The 22,902-nt window shown below is 34.9% G+C and overlaps 2 protein-coding genes across 3 annotated transcripts in view; one reads left to right on the top strand and one right to left on the bottom strand.

Moving 5' to 3' along the window:
* The window catches only part of lili (LMBR1-like protein), a 128,071-nt gene that overhangs the window by 88,235 nt on the left and 16,934 nt on the right, over positions 1 to 22,902 (top strand). The window contains exons 3-6 of one of the 2 annotated variants that reach the window (XM_067092925.1): positions 7,709 to 7,848; positions 9,651 to 9,754; positions 10,239 to 10,368; positions 12,392 to 12,466. In XM_067092925.1, the coding sequence (XP_066949026.1) occupies positions 7,709 to 7,848; positions 9,651 to 9,754; positions 10,239 to 10,368; positions 12,392 to 12,466 (449 nt within the window). The remainder of the gene's footprint in view (positions 1 to 7,708; positions 7,849 to 9,650; positions 9,755 to 10,238; positions 10,369 to 12,391; positions 12,467 to 22,902) is intronic. The other variant, XM_067092926.1, reaches the window with a different exon arrangement.
* On the bottom strand, positions 14,883 to 22,411 carry LOC136832173 (uncharacterized). The gene is made up of 6 exons (XM_067092924.1): positions 22,156 to 22,411; positions 18,077 to 18,994; positions 17,530 to 17,743; positions 15,671 to 15,822; positions 15,310 to 15,480; positions 14,883 to 15,185 (listed from the first exon to the last, which is right to left on the bottom strand). Exons 1-6 carry the CDS (start codon positions 22,162 to 22,164, stop codon positions 14,970 to 14,972), a joined length of 1,680 nt encoding a protein of 559 aa, XP_066949025.1. The 5' UTR covers positions 22,165 to 22,411; the 3' UTR covers positions 14,883 to 14,969.

The following is a 22,902-nucleotide window of genomic DNA, read 5'->3' as shown; positions in this document are numbered from 1 at the left end:
GTTGTTTTCCGAGTTTTTTTTTTTCTGTAATTGAACTCTTCGTACTCTGTGCTTAGCTGCAGTTGCATCGGGTCTTGGTTCATTTTAACGATCCCAGTGCAGGACGCAGTTCTAACTCGATTTGGCACATCGTACCCAATTTTAAAGTGAAGTCAGTCTTCATTACTTACAATAACCGATTAAATTAGTGCCAGAATCTGCTCACATCAGCTCTCTCTCTCTCTCTCTCTCTCTCTCTCTCTCTCTCTCTCTCTCTCTCTCTCTCTCTCTCTCTCTCTCTCTCTCTCTCTCACACACACACACACACACACACACACACACACACACACACACACACACACACAAAACACACAAACTTTATCGTCACACTGAAGGCACTAAAAACTTCAGTTCGGCATTACGGTAGACTGGATGACAGCTTATATATTGTAATTCAATATCCTCAGTTTTACCAGCTCTCTCTCTCTCTCTCTCTCTCTCTCTCTCTCTCTCTCTCTCTCTCTCTCTCTCTCAGACACACACACACACAACACACACACACACACACACACACACACACAACTTCATCGTCACACTGAAGGCACTAAAAACTTCAGTTCGGCATTACGGTAGACTAGATGACAGCTTATATGTGGTAGTTCAATATCCTCATTTTTGCCGGTTTTTTTTTTTTTTGTACGGGGCTCTTATTATCATGATGGAACTAGTCACTGCAGAAGTCATTCATCTGGTAATCCAAACATTATTTCCTAATTAGAGGCGAATATAAAGTTTTAACTTCTCTCCCAAGCTCTGAAATTCTCTATCACCTTCACTTTTCGTGATTCATAGCCGCACAATCTTCCCTCTGTTAAGAGGCTGGTTCGTATCTTCCTTCGTAGTTGATTTCTATTCTTCTCCCCTTCTTAAGCTTTTTTTTTTTTTTGGTTTGAGCAAGAAAAGATCATTAGATTTTTCCTCCCACTGGCCCGTGCTCTTAAATATTTAGTAAATTTTTTTTTTTCGTATATCATGTTAACATGCAGCTAATAATGCAGTGCATATTATTGTCTGCGTATCTGATGTAACTTTTGACAGGTCAAACCCTTTGTTGGTTTCGAGATTATGAATTTGTATCGTTTCATTTTTATGGTACCGTCCCCTATTTGGCATTGCAGGCGTTTGATGGTATATGCGCAGAATAGCCCTAACAGCGTAGTAGTGACCTTTGCCCCCTTCTCCTTCTATTCCAAGAATTATGCTTCTGTTATCCTCTCGTGAACGCACCTTCGGGAAACCTGTCCTCCATTAAAGCAGTCGATTTTGGCTGTATTTTCCTCAACTGCAGAGGGGCCTCGTGCTGGGGACGAGGATAACTATGCCTTTATTCACTGACTTCTTGCGACTGCGACTGACCACTCGGGGTAGTGTTGTTGTGCGCCAGCGTTGGCTTATTTGGACATTTTCTTACATTTTGTTAATAAAATGTTTCTTTTTTCGTATTATTTGTGGGATCGCACATCCGTCAAATTCTGGTGTAGAATTTATAATGTATAAGGTTCTAGATTATCCTGCAAATGCGGAGACCGGTGAGACAAAAATGGTAGTACCCTAAAAAAAAAACGAAAAAAAAAGTGGTGGTATTGTGTGCACAACAGTAGCCAAGCGACCAGAATGGGAGGATTTGACCAACATTATTTTTATAGAAAATATTGTGATAAACAAACACTACGTATTTGCTCAGGTAAATATACATGTATAGTTGCACTATATATCTTTAATATTTTCAGTCAGAATGCAATTCCCACCAAAATGATGTTAGTTTTCCAGAGACCTTGAGCCTCCTGCCTTGAAAAGTGCGGTAGAATCCAGCCGCACAATATTGACTTCTCTTTATTTTGGTTTAACAAAGGAGTTTCGCCCACTCTGGCTAATGGCGCCATTCGCTTTGTCTCAGTGCAGAGATGTATAAACTCTAGTAATCCCGTGATTACCGTGGAGGAAATGCCCAGAAAAGATACCTCTACTTCAGATTATGTAAGGTACACCTTCGCAGGAACAAGCAAAGATAACATAAACATTATTTGAGCGAGCCTTCACACACACACACACGGTATATTAATAAAAGAAGGAAAATGGAGCAAAGATGTATACTAAAGTGCTAATGAAAATAAATGTACACAAATCGCAAGGAAGTCAATAAATAAATGAATAAATAAATAAATAAATAAATAAATAAATAAATAAATAAATAAGAAAGAAAATTGAAGACAAAGGCCATGGGACCTCAGAGTAATAGTATCGTATACAAAAGAATGCAACTGCATTCGGACTTTTTTTTTCTAGGACGTACTCTGAACTCTTCTGGGATTGTTGTCGTTGTTTACAAACGCTTGCCAGCAATGACGTTTTGAAACCGGTTGCCCTGCGTCCTTTCAGATCCTCGGCTAATGTGTTTTTGCTTTGCATCGCAGTTAAGTCTAGTTCCTGTCTTGCTTTGGATTTCCTAGTTCCTTTGCAAGCACTCATTTCGTTTTTTCATCCCGTTTCCTAGTTGTTGCGAACCTAGTTCTTCAAGAGAACTGGGAGCCTGACGTTTTATTTTTACTCGGGGTTATTTACTTATTTTTAGTTATGTTGGCATCCTGGTTTTCCCGATTGATTTGTAAGTGTGTGTGTGTGTATTGTTGTTTTAGAAAAACTTGGTGGTGTCTTAGAGAACAACCTGTGAATACAGTAGTGCCCTTCTATTTTGTTTGGTGAATAATAACACAAGTATATTCATAATTAATAATGATAACAAAACGTATTTATTTTAATTTTTGACTTTTTGTCGTCCAGTCCGGGCCAGGGCTCGCACAGATACCCTTGTATAAGTGTGCAAAACGGTACATTGGTCCGAGCTTCGGGGCGATATGTAACGTATCTATATAGGGTCAAGGCTTGCTGTCGCGACTCTCTTGTGTTACCTGATTTTCAGCGGTACAGTGGGTACACCAATAATAATAATAATAATAATAATAATAATAATAATAATAATAATAATAAAAATCCGGGAGGTTCTCCACATACCGCACTTTTTGAAGGAGCCGAAACAGTTTTCTCCTTATGAACAGTAACCCACCGCAAATTTCGGTTTATATACATTTCACTCCTTAAAAAGTCGTTTTCTATACACATTGCGGTATGAGGCCTTTGTAACTGATTGTCGCCGTTTCCTCAGCTGTACAGCTCACATCAGGCTTCACTTTTTCACAAGCGGTGTTTGTGAGTGCGAGTCAGTTATTCTACAAAATGTGAAAATCTGTTTTTATGTTTTCTCTAAGGAGATCATTTTTGCATGAGTGTTAAATCCACCCTCTCTCTCTCTCTCTCTCTCTCTCTCTCTCTCTCTCTCTCTCTCTCTCTCTCTCTCTCTCTCTCTCTCTCTCTCTCTCTCTCTGTATGTGTATGTGTGTTTCGTCTTGGTGCAAGTAGAGTTTTCAGCTCGCAAACAGATTGACCAATGTTTGTTTCCCCGAGTAGAGTCTGACGACGAGGAGCAATTGGCTAAAAGTCCGATTTGCTTGTGCTGATCTAAGCTGTGAATTAGGTACCTAGTGGTTAGCAGTTTGGATTTGGAAAGAGAAAAGCAGAAAAAGAGAGAAAGTTTAGTGTTCCCTGTTTGTCAAAACATATATTGTCGAAATGGGAGGGATTTAAGTAGGAAAGCGTCAAACCATTTGGATGAAACCACTTAAAAAAATATTCTTCATTTCTAAGTACTTCAACGGAAGTTGCTGCTGAAGGCGTGTGGAATTGTGTTGCATCACATATATAATTTAAAAATTTGCCGGTTTCAATAAGTTTTTATTGCAGCCTCAAAAATCCAAAATAGTTGTCCATTAGAGTTTTCGTTTAAATGGGCCAGTTTTGATGAATAGTTTTTGAGCATCGTATTTGATTTACAAAATAACCTTCTGAGTCATGTACGATTGTATATTGTATTTTGTACCAGACTTAGGTGCTTGCACAATTTAAAAGTATATATATATATATATATATATATATATATATATATATATATATATATATATATATATATATATATGTGTGTGTGTGTGTGTGTGTGTGTGTGTGTGTGTGTGTGTGTGCGTGTGTGTGTGTGTACAGTGACTATAAATTTATTGTCGCATATAGAGAAAATTGAAGCGTGAAGTTCATTGACAACAAGTTGGTAATAGTAATTCTTGTTAAAAGGTACTTCTTGATTTTTCCTCTCTATTACACAATTCAGCACATGTTCGAGGATTCATTCTTCATAATGCTAGTGCATAACCAGTTAGACGACTCTTGAAAATGTGAGGCCTGTTTAGGTTTTGGTGTATTAGATGGGTTCGAGGTTGTCGTTGGCCTTGAACGATGCTATATTCAGTAAAGAATAATATTGATGTTGACAGTACTTTTATTATTAATATTCATATAGTTGTAAGAATGATAATGATTTGACAGTGAATACAGAAATACAGAAATTTTCTCTGTTGGCATCTTGGGCCTTCTAACCCATTTCTGTTATTCGCAACAACGTCATTTGAAGTGATAATAACAAAAGAAACAAGTCTGTGTGATTCACAACACATTCACTGGAGACGGTCCAGTTTGCTACTTTTATTAAGAAAATTATTGTGGACGCACCCATTGCATAGATTGAAGAAGAAGAAGAATGGCAACTATACCTTTTACAATAACTCTGCAACAATTTACAGCCTGAAGTAATAAAATCTTTTCAATTTTTAAAGGATTTGAACTCCTAGGGAAATTAAACCAGTTTTTTTTTCATGATTTCAGTTTTATAAAATTCAGATTGCACAACTGGAAATGTTCTGACGCTGGTTAATAGAGATTAGCGGGGGGCATATGGAAAACAGGTATCAAAGAGAATTTCGTGGACGGAAGTTGTGCATCGGAACTTTCGTTTCTTCCATTGTTTCCAATTTTGAAGGCGTCTTTTAGAATTTGTCGAAGTTATTAAAAGGTCAGAGACGGAAAACAGTGGAAAGTTATTTAAACAGTAAGACTGCAACTCCACACGTGTGTTTACACGCATGACAAGTTTATATTAATGCAGTGAAGGAAAGAGGAGGACGCAAGATCTTAAGCAGAGGTGCTTGAAATGTACCTTCCTTATGGACGGTTTTTAGTAGATGCGTCTACGATGTGATTATATTTTTATTTTATAGTAATATGTTGCTTATGCCCAGACGATGGGAACAGTTATTCATTAAGTACTTCAAGTTGAGAAAATTTTTACCTCTTTTCATGCCCAGTTTTTGTTGGGAGTGATCTGTGCGTTGTTGAATATTGTAACAGGTTTGTGTTTATGTGTTAGTGCAGTGTGTGAATAGCTTTGGAAATGCCTTTTTTAGTATTAAAGTATCGTTTTGAATTCTCTCTCTCTCTCTCTCTCTCTCTCTCTCTCTCTCTCTCTCTCTCTCTCTCTCTTTGCAATTAGCAGCTGGTTGTGAATTCCATGAACATAAATCTTTATACGTACCAATGACTTTATTATAGTATATCGTTGAAGAGTTGCTAACGAAATGATCCCAGACCGTTTCCTTTCGTTTTTGAGACTAAAAAGCATCCAAATGAAAGGTATTTTTTGAAGAAAAAGTTTGTTTACATTCAGAGGCCCTCTTATACTCGGAGTTCGTTGAGTTGTTGTTGTTGTTTTTGTTGTTGTTGTTGTTGTGTTGTTGTTGTTTGACTCGTGTTTTGCGAAACACCCGTCTTTTTTTGACTTAAGACAAGGTGGACATTATTTTGATTCGTTCAGAGGTTTTCCTTCCTTTAGTAAGCGCCTGTTCATTTTATTCTCTTGGAAGCAAAACGTTTATGCTTTTTTTGTTTTGTTTAACTGAATAATTAATTGTATCAATTTAAATATTGTATGGGTGTGACCAAACCAAAACAGAGAATCATTTTTGTTTAGTTTAACTGAATAATTAATTGTATCAATTTAAATATAATGTATATATATACCAAACCTAATATATATATATATATATATATATAGTTATATATATATATATATATATATATATATATATATATATATATATATATATATATGTGTGTGTGTGTGTGTGTGTGTGTGTTTGTGATATATATATATATATATATATATATATATATATATATATATATATATATATATATATATATATATATATATATATATATATATATATATATATATATATATATATATATATATATGCCACTGTTCTAGCCACTAACAACTCCTTTACTTCTGAACATCAGAAAGACCTCCACTCCCATTTAGATGAAAAAATAAGTTTCAGTTAGTATAAGAGCGGATGTAGTTGTTTTGGGGGCACAGATTATAGCATGGGAGCAAACGACCTTGAATTCCCTCCTCTGCCTGTGCGTCGCAGCAAAGAGAAGGAATCCGCCAGAGAAGGAAGGCTGTCATTGGTCCTTTAGGTGTACGGTGTTTAGTGGTGTAACTTTCTTTTTTAATTTTCCGCCCTGACGACAGTTGCATGATGAAATGTCCATTTCAATTTATTCATGATATTTCTTTACTGCGGCATTCATATTTTATAAGTGCGGAGTTATTATTGTTGCTAGTATTATAGATATTACTTTTAAATATTTGCTAAAATTATTATAATTGTTTACGAGAAGGCATTAAGTTTGCCATTTATTCTTTCAGCCTTTATTGTACGTTCTTTTCCTTGTCGTTTGATTTTGTTTCTGGAAGCTATTCTTGTATTTGCTGGGGTGGGACTTTGTTACTCAGGTTTTTAGGGTTGTAATTTTTGAACTCAGGATAAAGGGTACATTCGTAGTAGGACCTATATGGGATTTTAGTGATATATATATATATATATATATATATATATATATATATATATATATATATATATATATATGTGTGTGTATAAGTTTATGTTAAATGTAAATAAGGCTGAATCTGTAAAGAATAGTTATGTGCATAGTACTTACACAGTGAGAAGAATTGAAAGGGTAAGACGCAGAAATTTGACGGGGATGAGATAAAAAAAATTAGCATTGTTGAAAATGTAGTTTGAAAACGTGCTTGAAAAAATCTGTAAATTTGAAGTTTTGGTAGAAAGGAGGGGATGGGAACAGAGAAAATCCTGGCTGGACGGTGGGAAAGAAGTATTAGATTAGAAGAGCCCTGTTATTCACGAAGCGTGAGAGTGTGCGCAAGAGAAGAGGCGAGTAGCAAAGTTTGCAATTGATGATTTGACGCGCTACTCGCTTGTCATTTTTTTTTTAGTTTCAAGAAGTAGATGTTGTGGACGCTTTCTGCACAAGGGAACTTAAACAGTAAAGGATGAACGTGTAACTGACTGTTCTTATTGCAGTTATGTGAATCACCTGCTGATTTTAGAGAAAAAGCTTGTGTGAATGAGGTTGTGGGTATCAAAACAGAATTACTTGGCGTTCCTGTGCCTACGTCAGTTTAAGAGTTAATGTTGTCAGATATTTCCATACGTACACATGAATTCAATGCATCAACATTAACACCAGTTAATTTAGAGGTTTATTTTAATAAACTTAATAAATTTGGGGGTTTATTGTAATCAATATTGATCTAATTAATTTGGAGGTTTATTTTACGAATGTTATCCATGGTATTGTTTGATTATCATTCTGCCCATTTCTTTCGTCAAAACTGATTTTTGTTTCTTGCTTCCAGGCTGTGGCTGTGCACCTTTAGCTTATCGGTGTCGTTGGGGGCGGTCCTCCTCCTGCCCATCAGCATCATGAGCAACGAAGTACTTACGCTGTACCGCGACTCCCTTTACGTGCAGTGGCTCAACCTCTCTCTCATTCAGGGTAAGGAGAAGCTTTGTACTGTACTTGCCTAGAATTGAATGTCTCGTTCTTTCTCGTGCAGAAGCCCATGGGAGGGACGACATAGTAACCTTCTCGAGGGCAGGTACGAGGAGAGGGGAAGCAGTGAATGTGGAGTGAAGGGTTGAAGGTGATAATTCCGAATTATAATTACGGTATTTGAAGTATTTGAAGGGTTACAGCAATTCAGTAGCATGATGGGAGACGGAAAGAAATACTGCTGATCTTCTTAAACTTTCAGGAATTATGACTGTATGTGGCATTCAGCTTTGTCCTTCGGTACTATGGTGAAAAGTAGACAGTAGAGCATTTGCATCCTTACTAACAGTAGATTTTCCTATCGACTCCTTTGGTTTCTGCGTCCCGTGTCGGCAACTGGTGAAGCTCTATGGTTGTTGGATGTTCGTCGAATTAGATCTACTAACGATGTGTTCATAGAAAAAATTTCCCTCTCTCTTTCTCTCGTTGTATTTTCTGTAACTATTTATCATCTGCTTTTGCTATTGAGAGGTTGCCAGTTGCTGATGTTAGTTGCCTGTTTCGTTTCAACAACGTAGAACCCGAAAGCCAGATACATGCGAGCGCTATCACTTCACTTCTGTTTATCACACGAGCAGCTGGTGGGGCCATCCAATTGCTAAGTTACAATCCAAGTCTTTGTGTATGTGTGTTTTTGTGTCCTTGATTTCAATGAGGTCCTTTAACTCACGGCTGTGCGGTTATGGTGGTGTTATTGTATCGCACTTCGCCTTCTGCACAACGTTTTACTTAGGTTTACAGGGACCAGAGATACTCGAGGCAAGATGCCTTCGACAGCTATTGTTATTGTTTTTCATTTTTACTTATGAGCGATTGAGAACATAAAGCATGCGTGGATAATATCGTCAGTAATGAATGTTGTTATGCATAACGAACATATTCTTTTGGGAGCCTCCACTTGCTAGTGTTGACTTTTGAAAAAAGAGAATAGATGTAATTTATATTAAAATACTAATGCCAATGATATTTGAATAAATACGCAAACAGATGTACCACATACATAATAATGAAGCATTTGATAAATAAATGTTGTTCAGTGCCATCTGTCATTTGCAGGTGTTTTATATTGTTATAAAATTTGGTCTACATGCTTGTGTTCGCTATAAAATATGCAGGCTTAAAAGCCTAGTTTCAAGTAGATGTGCCATCTGTAGCTAGCTATTCTTTAGTGATGGTTTGAGTTTGCATTTCGAATGCTCCCTCGTCCATGCAGGAGAATAAAATGGAAGTAAAACAAGTGGAAGGGGAATAAGGAGTAGCTTGACTTTATCTACTGCTCTCCCTTCATGCAATTACGTCGGGCCAAAGCTTATTTTGACTCATCTCTCTCTCTCGACTTTCTTTGATTTTTAATTTGCCCAGTATACGAAGTCTTTTAATTCACTTTTTTATTCAGTATGCTTAGTCTCTAGCTCAGATAAACAGTGGTATTTTCCTCGGTTGCATTTGATGGCCCAGTGTATAACTAAATTTTTAAAAGCTAATTTGATGTTATTTTTCATTTGGTTTTTACTGTTTTGTGGAACTTATCAAATAAACTTATATTTGATTTCCTTCATAAAATAAGGTCAGGTTGCGAGAACTCTAATGATAATAAATTATCAAGATGAAGGATTGTCTTCATTTATATTACGGAAGTCCTCTGGCAGGTCTTTCTAGTAATTGTATTCAATAAGTTGCAAACATATCTCTGAAAGAGGTGGTGATGCTAGAAAAAACACTAACATATTTAAATATTTTCCCAGGGTTGTGGAACATCATCTTCCTGTTCTCCAATTTGTCCCTGTTTGTGGGTCTTCCCTTCGCATATCTCTTCACGGAGTCCGAAGGCTTTCCGGGCTCAAAGAAGGTAAGAAAAGCAGTTAGCACAGGGAATTAGTTGATGCCATGTGTGTTTTAATTGTTTAATGTATGAAGTTTTTTTTTTTACCCTTTCCTAATTCATTTTACTTTGCATGTTTTATGTAAGTAACGTATATGTGATATTTAATTTCCGTAGTTCTTTTGTGTAAGAATGGCACATTAATCTCGTAAACATGTAAGTGCTGAACGTTAAAGATATGATAGTCGTTGCCTGTAGATTAATGGCGGGCAATGAAGTTTTGATTAGTATTGATGCCAATTGTAGGATGATAGATGCAAGCAGTCTGTGGGTTATAATAATAAACTTTTATCATCCTAATATTCATTAAATCAACATTCTTTTTGACTACTTTGATCGTCATCAATAGGAAAAAGGTACCTAAAATATTATTACCCCCACTATCAGTTCTTTATTAGTCTTAATTGCAACTCCTCATTATTGAAGATACTGAATAGTGTTCATCTTACAGGGACTGAGAGCCCGCATCGTAGAGACAGTGGTGGTTCTGACCCTGCTGGTGGTGCTGGTGTTCGGTGTCGCCCTAATTTTGTCCTTCCTCTTAGGGTACTACGAACAGGAGAATCTCACTCAGATGATAGGTAAGTTTCATAGCTCTCTCTCTCTCTCTCTCTCTCTCTCTCTCTCTCTCTCTCTCTCTCTCTCTCTCTCTCTCTCTCTCTCTCTCGAAAAATTGGTTTTTGTTTCATCCATTTTCTTTAGCTGTTTCGAGTAATTATACTTTTTTGTATATTTTGATAAAGTATACAGCTATTCATTTGGACTGATTCATGCCATAATCATTATGTCTGTATGTTGTGGGTTTTTTTGTTAGTTTTAACCACCAGCCAAAAACTGTTCTGGTTCTCAGGCATGATGCATTTTTTATCATTTTTCTGGCTTATATATACTTGTATATATATATATATATATATATATATATATATATATATATATATATATATATATATATATATATATATATATATATATATATATATATATATATATATATATATATATATATATATATATATATATATATATATATATATATATATATATATATATATATATATATATATATATATATAATATAAGATACATACCTCATCTCAGGTACCAGTCATCCCAAATTATAAAGCTTGATATCAAGTTTGTATACTGTCAGATGAATGTAGATGTGCTAAAAAAAAAAGGGCCCCCAAAAAGTAACTTTTTTTTTTTTTTTAAAGAAATAACGAAACAGTTCCAGCTTTGATGAATAAACAGTAATATCTTTTATGCGCTGTCACATTTTTTAACTAGTTTAGGAAATTTCTAAAAGTAGGAAACACCTGTTTTCTTCCATTGGGAAATTCATAAAAAATCAGAGGAAATGTAATAGTATGCCTGCAGCTTAAATTGATTTTTCATAAAGATAATAATTGACCAGGAATTTTCTTAATGCTTTTGTGCTGCTGTATTTGGGATGAAGACATATTGAAGAATTATTTACAGTAACTTGAAAGAGTAGTAACAGCACATGAGGAAAAATTTTGATGGATTATTTGCAATCTCCAACAGAAGTATTGTGATGTATAGTTTTTAATAACAGATATTATATGAAGATGCAATTTTTCAGTATGATTCAGTTAGTGTCTTGTTGGACAATATTAATATATGTAGGTAATGGTATTGAAAGGAAATTAATGTGAATATCAGTTATCATAAAGAGCTGGCAGTACACCCCAAATCACAGTAGTTGGTAAATTGAAAATTTTTTGCTATAAAACTTCATATGGGTAATTGCCTTATGACAATTTGACATTTGTAATGGCCACACACTACTAAAAGTTTGTTGACAACTTGGTGAAGACCTGGCAATTGAAAAATTCATTATATCAAGGAGATCAATACAGTAAATCAAGTTTGTGGATATTGTTGAAAATTTGACTTTCTGATTTTAGGAAGTAGTCCCCGAGTTATGACGGAGATTTGTTCCTACGGCTTGTTGTAGGTCAAAATTCAGCGTAAGTTGGAACAATAAGTAATCGGCGGCGTAACGTCAGGTTTTCAGGTTTATGTCGGAACTGGAGTAACGTCGGGTTTATGTCGAAACCGCGGTAACATCGGGATTTCAGTGTTATGTTGGAACCGCATCGTAATGTTGGGTTTTCGGTGTTTTGTCGGGACCAGTTTTTATATGAATAATTTTTAATAGTGTTGTAAGATTGGAATGGCGTGGGCCGAGACTGTCGTAAACCGGGGACTGCTTGTATTGTTAATTGGACAATGGCTTAGTCAGAATCAAATTGTTATCTGTTGAAAGAATTGGCTTCTGTGGTTGAGTATATCAATGATCATAACTCAGAGACTAGGTTTCCTGTGTCACTGAGAAAAATTAAAACTTGATGTATGATGACCTTGTGTGTCAAGTAGTGAAACCTTCACTGTTCAGTTCTGTGTTTTTTATTGAACTCTAAATCTCATTTTAATGTTAGATGGATCATAGATTATATAATTTTGTTTTCATAGATTTCATATGTGTTTTCATATGCTATTTTTCTAGTGGAGTTTAACTATTTCATCAATGTACTAAGATACAGTATTGTGTTGTAGTTACTGTAGAAGGTTTTGTTGTAGGCCTGATTGTGGGATCAGTCACAAGTTGGCAGAGGTGCCTCTACTTTGTGTCGCTCATTCTCCAGGTTAAACTAGGTTAGCTGGTTGACCTTGCCTGGGTTTGCTGTGCATTGGATAAGCTTTCTTGCATGTGCAGTGATCTGCAATGAAAGCAAGAATGTTGTGACATACCTAACAAAAATATAAAGTTGCATGTTTTGTGAAGTGGTCTTGTACTAGTAGACTGATATTCCGATTTACAAAAATGTGCATTTTTAAATAAATGGAAATAATTACAGTAGTGGCTACATTTTAGCATTATACAGTGTGATTTTTTCCCAAAACACCTGTGAATAGAAACTGTTAGCGCATTCAGATCTAATACTTCCGTGGGGTACATTTTTGAAGTTGTCTGTAGTAAAACTTCCTAGTGAGTCTCTCTCTCTCTCTCTCTCTCTCTCTCTCTCTCTCTCTCTCTCTCTCTCCTCTCTCTCTCTCTCTCTCTCTCTCTCTCTCTCTCTCTCTCTCTCTCTCTCTCTCTCTCTCTCTCTCTCTCTCTCTCTCTCTCTCTCTCTCTCAAGAAACAAAGGTAACACAGCTCCATTGAGGTTCAATTCTCCAAGGATGGAAAAGAATTGGTCCGGAAGAGCTGATGTCATTTGATACCTCTCCAACATGACCCTTACCAAAGATTGTAGTGTGCATCATGGGCTACCATAAAGTTCTCCAAATGTTAGATTATTATTATTTTCAAGGAGTTTAACAAGTCCTCAGAATAAGATTTCTTGGCTCTCATGGGGCTCATCAAAAAGATTTTTTAAAATGTGGTTTGAGAATAGAACAAGATAAGTTAATGCTTCAATGTTTTTAAAGGAAGTGGATAGAAAGTAAAAAGCAGGAAGCAAAGTAGTTGGGGCCTGAAGAGATACTGCAAAGAACCTATACTGTACAAAGTTAAATATACCTTAGTTTTACCAGACCACTGAGCTGATTAACAGGTCTCCTAGGGCTGGCCGAAGGATTAGACTTATTTTACGTGGCTAAGAACCAATTGGTTATTTAGCAACGGGACCTACAACTTACTGTGGAATCGAACCACATTATAGCGAGAAATGAATTTCTATCACCAGAAATAAATTCCTCTAACTCTTCATCAGCCGGCCGCGGGAATTGAACTCTGGCCCATCGAGTGACAGTCTGAAGCTCAACCGACTCGGCCAACAAAGGGCTGCCTATACTGTACAGTAGTACCATCTAAAGTGTATTGCAGTAGCTTACTGTAAGCAGTAACTATCTTTAATGCCTAATTTAAGACGGAAATGGATCGTGCAATGTTAAGAACTCAGTGATCTAAGTTAATGTATGGTGAATTGTTTAACTTGGTAATCAAATTCATGATTGTGGATTGTAGAAGAATGGTGATTTTTAATCATCTGAGATTCCAGTGTTGGCAAATATAAGATAATGTTTGAGGGTGATGCAGATGGTTGAACTCCATCTTCTCCTAAAGCTGAGGCCATGCAAAGAAAATTATCAAAGCCAGTTTGAGTTAATCATGAAAATAGTGACATATACTCCCTTAGATTTTTTATGCAACAACAGGCATAAGTATCAACAAAATATATATCATTGGAAAAGAAATTTATCATACAAAATAAATTTATGCTTTTTGATGGTGCAGTGTTGTTACAGTATTATCTTATTTAAAAAAAATAATTTCTAATTTTAGTTAACTGCAACTTGTCATTTTGACTTTATTTTATATTTTACCATATCACAAAGTACTGTACAATTATTCAGCTTTAAAATGGCACCAAAATATTCTCTTAGCACAAAAAATAATATGCAATGAACAACGGTATAAAATTATCACCAAGCTCATATGCAGTAAGCCATGAATCTTGTAGTTTTATGTTCTTCACACTTGACAATTTAGTTATTTAAAAACTGACTGATGGCAACTGAGTAGTTGAAAGCAGTGTTAAACTCATCTTTAGAGTAATGTCAGTAACATTATCATTAAGGTTTCTGTGTCTGATTTTCCTCTTTTTGGGGGATTTCTCTCCATTCTTCTGTTTTGTGCACTTTCTTGTAGAAAAAGTTGCTGATATATTCAAAACCTGTTGGGGTAATCTTTATTACAGTATGATTTTTAGACTATTGTCAGCTAATTTGTTTTTACTGGTGAAATCTTTCTTACATTGTTATTCATCAGGTCTTAGAATAAACTATTTTTTCATTTAATGGTGTGATGATTTAGAGAGCAGCTGGATGTGGTGTCTCAAGTCCTTTATAATCTGCATACTATAGTAAAAGACAGGTTCCACACTTCCAAAGATCCTTTGTGGAAATTTTGAATTTTTGATGCCAAAATTTTGAACAGTCAGGTTTAATTCACATGTGACTTTGCAGAACAGTGTTTTGGAGACTCCATTACTATATTTTTCCCCATGTAACGGTCATATTTGGTCTTATTTTTCAACATTTTTCCTTATATTGAAGGTAACAGGAATATTGATTAAAATTTATTAATACATAACTTTCATTACACAGTTACAATAATCATATTAATATGTGATAAATAGAGGAATGTCTTAAATTAACAGAATGTCCAATCTTTGTGATTGGCTGGTCTACATTGTACAGGACAGGGTATATTGATTTTATCATGTGCAAACTCATTTCTGGATGTACGCATTCCTATGAAAGTAAAGTTCAGACGTTTTGTTGGGAATGGGCGAGACTCTGGATACTCAAGGCATGAATAGGCATCATGTGCTGTGTGATTCTTTTTGAAAGTTGGCCACAGTAGCCACTGGAAGAAAAGGCATTAAAATATACTGTAATTAGTAAATAAAAACTGTAATTAGTGTTTTCTTACTAAAGAATACCTCAACATTTATACTGCACTGTACTTTGTTGACATGGTATGTACATACTGAAAGGTTGAGCTGGTCTCTTGAATGGTGTGATGTAGACTTGTTAGACCACTTGAAAACTATATTCCTGAGCCGTGGCATTGCATCGGGGTAAAAGGAATTACAGCCTCCCCACATTCCTGCCATTATGGGTTGATCATGCATAGGGTTATCTCTCATGAAGTGGAAGCACTGGAACAAAAAGTACTGATAACTCTCTACTAGTTATGACTGCTTAGGTCAGGATTTTCAACTTTGAACTTCAACATGATTTGATTATTGATTTTGAGGCAAATAGGAAATATAAAAGTTTCAGATATTGACTTGAGGTTGAACAGTGCTTGGTGACATAAGAATATATAAATGGAAAAGTTGCTCCTACCTTACGTGACTCAAGCCAGTCATTCACTGCTGCAATTTCTCGCTGTAGTATAGGAGAATCCATGTCTCTGATCAAGAATTGGGTAACAAGGGGGTCACCAAGAACACTGACTCTCCAGATGGATCCAATGGTCCAACTTAGGTCTCCTAGGCCTATTAAAATGGGAGCATGGGTAACTTTTGTGGTTTTCACCTTTGAAAAGTTGTTTGTTTGTTAATTATTTATTATTATGTGCTCAGAAGCTGTAAGATTGAAAGAGTTTCTTGAATTCCATCAGATTGGTGGATTTCACTTCTGGTGTTGTAATCTAGCTCGGTAACATCTCTTGTAATATGCTCAGAGTTTGTAGAGTATATTTTTGAGGTGTATGTGAGCAAAGGGAACACCAGAGAAGTATGTGAGGTTGGTCCAAGATAAGTACGAAGGAGCAAGAACACAGGTTAGAAGCAATGTTGGGTTAACTGAAAGGGATCTGCTCTAAGTCCATATCTTTTTGACCTGATTTTGGATGTGTTATCTCCAGGAATAAGAGATCATTCCCCCTGGTGTTTAATGTTTGTTGATGACATCATGATATGAAGCACCAACAGAGGGTTAGTGTATCCAAAATTAGACCAATGGAGGAAGGTACTGAAAGACAAAGGATTAAAGATTAGTAGAAAGAAGACTGAATACCTAAGGTTCAACGAAGATCAAGAGTCCAAGATTAGTGTGGAAGGGACAAGGTTGAACAGAGTAGAAGAAAGTAGGTGTCTTGGTTCAACTGTAGCTTGTGATGTAAATTTGGATGTAGAAATAACACAGTGCAGGCTGGATGGAAAAATTGGAGAAAGATGTCTGGCATCTTGTGTGACCACAGAGTCAACATAAAGGTTAAAGGAAGAGTGTATAAGACAGTGGTGGGACCAGCATTGATACGTGGAGCTGAAATGTGGCCAGTAAAGAGAGCACAAGAGAAGAAATTGGATGCAGTAGAGATGAAAATGCTTAGATGGGTGTGTGGAGTGATGAAGTGGATAGGACCAAGAATTAAAGAACAAGGGAAACTACTAAAGTCATAGAACTATTAAAGAAGGCACAGGAAAGAAGACCAGTGGTATGAGAAGGGATGAGACATGTAGGGAGGAGAGTGATACAGATGGAGGTGCCTGGTGGGAGAGTGAGAGGAAAACTGAAGCGAAGGTGGCTGGATATTGTTAAAGAATATCTGAGAGACAAACAATTATCAGCAAACAGTGTGTATGACTGAGCCAGGTGGAGAAAAGTTGTCAAAAGCATCGACCTCACATATAAGTGGGGAATGATGCAGAAAAAGAAGATTCTAATATATTTTTAATGTTCTTTCATCATTTTTATGGATGTTACAAATTTTTCTTGGAATTATAGAGTAATTACTGTAGAGAAAGTTTAAGTATGCTTGAGTATTATTTTGAAAACCCCAAGAATAAAGAAAGGGTAAGGAAGTTGCAAAAAAATTATAGCAGTGTTGGTAATTTTAGAGTTAAAAGTAAGCATTACAGTAGAGGCACTGCAGTGCTGTTAAAGATCAGATTTCTTTAAAGTTAATAGTTGGTCAGGATAATTACTGTATATACTACCTACTGAAATATTTTTCCTTTCAAATTTCTGAACAATTTTTAAAATCTTCACTGTACAATATATTAATAATTTGTTTGGTGGTACAGTATGTTAAACATTTTAAAGAAGTGGTTGTCAATTATGTATTTGCATTACTCTATAATCCTAGATACTGTATAGGCAGAGAACCATTAGTTTTCAGTTATTAAAGTTTTAATCTTTAATTGATAAGTTTTATAATCATTAATTTGGGTAGATAAGTTTTAGTTTTTCTTTATTACCTCCAGTCAGGTTTTTGACATGGCAGAAATCCACATTTGGATATTTACAAATGAGGGAGCACATCCATTGTTCTTGTTCTTTTCTTTCAAGATTCATGTCATGGTAAATCCGAATTAACCATCCAGGGTATGTGGATGATACTTGCGTGATAATTGATGGTGTGTTGTTGTAGTATTCGTTGAGAAATTTTCCATAGAGGCTGAAACTAATTACCTGTGAAAAGGAAGATAGGGTATTAGCACAATTTCATTTCTGGTGATTGAAAAATTTAGCACAATATTAGAGTCAGTAATGCAAAGAAGCATCAGGAAGTGGCTGCATCATGACATTCCTTCTAAAACAGTCAAATAATTTCTCTTCGTCCTTCTTTCATTGGTTCTCATGGCTCATTTTGACCCATTTTTGCTTACATCTGACCCAGAAACCAGAAGGGTGAGTGAATGGGAATGCAGATTTTTTTTTTTTTTTTTTTTTAAGGAAAAGTCTTTTTGCAGTCTCTTCATGATCAGTGAATGGATTGGTATTCAGCATGCATACATAACTTACCTTTTGGTGGTAGCCACGCATTGTGACCCAGTCATTACATGTTGAGTCTCCAAATGTTGTATTTATCCTTTGCAAGATCTGTTTTTCAGTTACATTTGTGGGAGGATAGAGTTGGAGGTTTGATTGTAGTTCCCTTACACAATTGCAAGGAGTCATCATAGTTCTTATATTAAGAAATGCTTTATCTCTATCTCTTACAGTGAATTTTCTTGAATGATAAGTGTCTTCTGGTCTCTCAATGTTTTGTTTTGTATTTTCTTTCGAATTCATTTGGCTTTTTGCATATTTATGGCCTTGAGGTACTCCTGTTTTAACTGCAGGATTTATTGTGGTCACGGAAGTCTCATATTCTTGGACGCTTGAATGAGCTTTATAATTTCTGTATTTTACTGTATTTGGTACCTTTGTTGTAAGATTATGTTGTCTTAAATACTGTAAAGCAGCTTTGTGCGTTTTTTCAATGCTTTCTTTTAAAAGTGTAAATGAGTATTCTATGGGGATATATTGGAAATCAGACCCATTGTCTTCTTCCATCTCAATTTTATAAAAGTTTTGATGGTCTGATTTGATATTACTTGTCAGATAGTTTTGTACATTAGTTTTACTTATTTTTACTGCAGTTTTGTTTGATGATTTACTTGCATGGAGTTGTATGTCTGCTGGTACTGCATTTACTGTCTTTGACTTTGATACACCATCTGTATTTTTTACATTTTTACCTGTCACTTGAGGTTGTGATTGTAGTGTGGTAAGAATATTTTTGGTAACATTAAGATATGTATTACTAATCCTATCTTTTGAAAATATCAAGTGCCCACGATATGGAATCATGTTGTGAATATAAGTGAATATTGTTACTACTAGTACAAGGTAGATGAAGTACCAAGCCTTACTTGCTTCAAGGCATCGATGGCGAATCTAAGGAGAAAAATGAATTAACATTAGTTTGTTTTGTAATAGCCTTATTTTGCAATTAAGAGGAAGTAATTGTAATGCAACCAGTGATTGGAGTATGCTGTAATAAGATATTTTAAATTTGAAAATGAATCTTTATTTTCTGGGAATGGTTAATAGAATTTATTATTATTAATAAGTAGGTCACTAATAGAATCAGAAAATAAAAAAGAAGGTACCTGTGTAAGAACTATAAATAATGGAGGAAAATATGCTTTATAATTATTTACCTACTTTAAATAACTAATCTTTTTTCTTTAAAAAGAGGCAGTTGAATGATTTGTTTTCATCTGTTCCAGTAGCTTTGAACAAATAATCTCAGGCAGGTGGAACAGGCATTTATTTTTAAACCAATGGATACTGTACATTCATATAACAAAAATAATAAAATGCAGTACAAACTTCACTGTTTATGCAAATTAGGCCTACGAGAATATGATTATGCTGCACCTGCTTGATCAGTTATTTAGTAATCAAAGAAAATAGGTAGATGAGGAGAAAGACAGAAAATTAGCAGATGTATATACATATAAAATAGTTAATGTTGATTTTATAATATTCAGCAGATATTTTTATTGCAGCCTTGTAGATTTTTCCATATTTTAAATGAAACGTGAATAAGATGCCCTACTTTTTGTAGACCTTCTCATAGACTTATAAAAAATATCTCATTTGAAATTACAGTACTCCTGAAATGAATATTTTGAACTGTGCTGGAGCATGTTAGCCCTGTAATGTACTTTTTGTATAATTTATTGTTAAAATAAATTACTCTTTACAAATACTGTTGTCACATTTTCATATGTTGTTTTTAACACCTCAGGTAAGTCAAATTTAGAGTTCACCATTGTTTGAATCAATGGAAATGCCGAATTCATGGGGCAAAGATGAGAAATATGTAAAGTACTGAGAATTGTTAAAAGTAAAGTAAAGTTCATTCATTAAAGATAAGTAATATTTAAGATTAACGTTCTTAATTGATAGAGGGATTACAATATATATCATTCAGCAAAAATCCTTTGACTATTATGACAACATATTACTGTACTATATATGCATTTGACAAAGATGAGAAATATTGAAGGTACAACGCAGAGTGCTGTAAAATACTTATATAAAAGATCATTTATTTTTCATATTAGGGTTGTAAAGTGAGAGAGGGATTTTTTTTTATTCAGTAATAACCTTTTGACAACTAACAGCATCTTGTATGTATTAACTCACTGGAAGTATTAAAAGTTAACTCACTGGAAGTATTAAAAGTTAACGGAGATATATACAGAAAGGTTGCAGTATCATTGTGTGGTACATTATAATTATAGAACATATGCACACGTACCAAAGATTATTAGGAACAGTTAGTCAACAAATGCAACTCAGAGTAGATGCAGATCAATTTCACATTAGGTAGGGCCATTTTACCTTTCAAGTATACAGTACTAGTTCCTTGTTTGTGCTCAAAATGTTGATGATACTGTATTATTATCAAGTAAATGTTGATCACCTTCAAACGCTCTCTCTGCCTTGTACGTTTTTTTTATTTTTTTCACTGTATATATATATATATATATATATATATATATATATATATATATATATATATATATATATATATATATATATATATATATATATATATATAGTTATGAAAAAAATTTCTTATAAAACATTTGTGTTCAAACTCAGTAAGAAAGTAGTAATGTATACCATGTGGAAGTGTTTTTCTTTGTCATCTGTATAGGCACGCAATAGAACTTTCACTGCACTGAGAGCATGCCGAGCCTAACAACAGCAGGTAGGCACATTAGTAGCATTTGAGGAGTGAACTAGATTTCTCCGGTAAGTGGCGCCAGTAGGTGAAAATTCGGGACTGCATGAAAGTGCATACTCTAGCCCCAGTGTTCAGTCTTGTGAGAAATTGCTCTTCCCTCTTTCTCTCTGCTACAGGGTCAACACATTTTTTTTTTATCTAATTGTATGAATGATCTTGCCATGTGAGTGTGTAAATTAGTCTTGCGTACTAGCGTAATGGCACGCTCAGATGACTGAATGTGGAATAGTATTTTGAAATAAATGACATAGCTATGATTTATTTATCAATTTATTCAGAAGAGATCGACAGTTGTCAACTTTTGTTATTAGTTATGTTTGCAAATACACTACAGAACATATTCCGCCAGTGGTGGTCGTGTTATGGCAAACAAATTTTTTTTTTTATTATTTTTTAAGCCTGCCCGTTAAAAGTTTAAGAAACGAAAACTTTTAAATGGGTCATAAAACTAAGTACTTAGCTTGACTCGTGTCAAGTTGAAGAATCAAGTGCGTAGTCGAATGCGATTCCGGAGCACATCCGGAGAACAGGCGAATTCATGGATAGACCAGAGTGTAAATATGGTGTCGACTTGTCACATCTGTGCAAGTATCACTTATTTTACAGCACTATACTCTGTACCTTCAACATTTCTAAGCTTTGTCAAATGCATATATGTATAGTACAGTAATATGTTGTCACACATACACACACATATATAATTATATATGTATATATTTGTGTATTATTCTGTAAATCTGGATTATGGATACAAATCTTAAAGCAGTAATGGTCGTGGAGAGAGAGAGAGAGAGAGAGAGAGAGAGAGAGAGAGTTGGATCTCGCAATCATGATCTGAAGAATACAGTAACGTGTTATTTCTGGTCATTGACCTTAATAATCATACCCTAGGCCGAAACGAAAAAATATGGGGTGTAACGGTGAAGGAAACGATAGAACTAATTATTAAAGATGAAAAGGAAAGCAAAAGTGAGAAGGTATATATATATATATATATATATATATATATATATATATATATATATATATATATATATATATATATATATATATATATATATATATATATATGTGTGTGTGTGTGTGTGTGTGTGTGTGTGTAATAAAATTCAATGTAACTTCTTGTGGCCTCAAAGCTTGTCGAGTTGCCGTAGACACGGTAAAGATAACATTAACTGAATAAGATTTTTGTTTTCGGTTGGCTTTTCATTAACTTAGTTTGTGTTGCCTAAAAGAAACTAATTGTGAACAGTATTGTTTGTTCTTTCCAAAAAAAAAAAAAAGCCTGACTTACCCGAAACATTTGTTGGATTAATTGTCACCTTAAAGAAGAAACTGGCAACTTTTCACTGTTGTGTGAACAGTTGTCCTCTAGAAATTTATATTCTTTGGATGTATAAAATCGCACATGAATACTATTAACGAAATATCACGAGTGCTATTCAAACACTAGATAAACGTTTCAAGGCCAAAACTTCTCAATATAGTATTATCCAGCTGTCTCGGAAGAGAAGCGTCGTTAACGCCAAACTTTCTCGCGATCGACTGTTGGCGCCGTTCTCCCATACTGCAGAACAACCAGGAGTGCGTTGTTAATCCTCGATGACTTGACGATTTACGCCTTTACGAAAGTCGTTGAATTTTATTGAGCAGTTTACCGTTAGTTGAAGTAACTGATGCACCTTCTTCGGTTCTGGAATTGCCGGTTTTATTTTTACTTTTTCTTTTATTTCGTAATCTGTTTAGCAGCCTGCTTATTACCCTCCACTCTGTTGTTATTATTATTCTGTAGATGAAACCTATTCATATGGAACAAGCCCACAAGGGGCATTGACTTGAAATTTAAGCTTACAAAGAATATGATGTGTTCATTACGAAGTAAGAGAACGTAAAGGGAAATGCAGAAAAAATATGTACCACTTATTAAAAAAAGAAATTAGTAAACAGATAAAAATGTATTAAAATGCAAGAAGAATAGTATTAGGATAGTAGGCTACTGTAATGCATTGCATTGTTCGCTTGAACTTCTGAAGTTCAACAT

This window comes from Macrobrachium rosenbergii, chromosome 49, assembly GCF_040412425.1.
Source record: "Macrobrachium rosenbergii isolate ZJJX-2024 chromosome 49, ASM4041242v1, whole genome shotgun sequence".
In the NCBI taxonomy this organism is placed as follows: Eukaryota; Metazoa; Arthropoda; class Malacostraca; order Decapoda; family Palaemonidae; genus Macrobrachium; species Macrobrachium rosenbergii.
The sequence above is the reverse complement of the archived record's forward strand: the minus strand, read 5'-3'. Positions and strand labels throughout refer to the sequence as shown.

Excerpts from the sequence above, each read along its gene's own strand:
- LOC136832173 (XM_067092924.1), bottom strand. Across the intron at positions 17,744-18,076 it reads TGCGTGGCTACCACCAAAAG|GTAATTAGTTTCAGCCTCTA; the intron begins GTAAGTTATGTA and ends TCCTTTTCACAG. Across the intron at positions 15,481-15,670 it reads ACTGGCTTGAGTCACGTAAG|TGCTTCCACTTCATGAGAGA; the intron begins GTAGGAGCAACT and ends TTTTTGTTCCAG.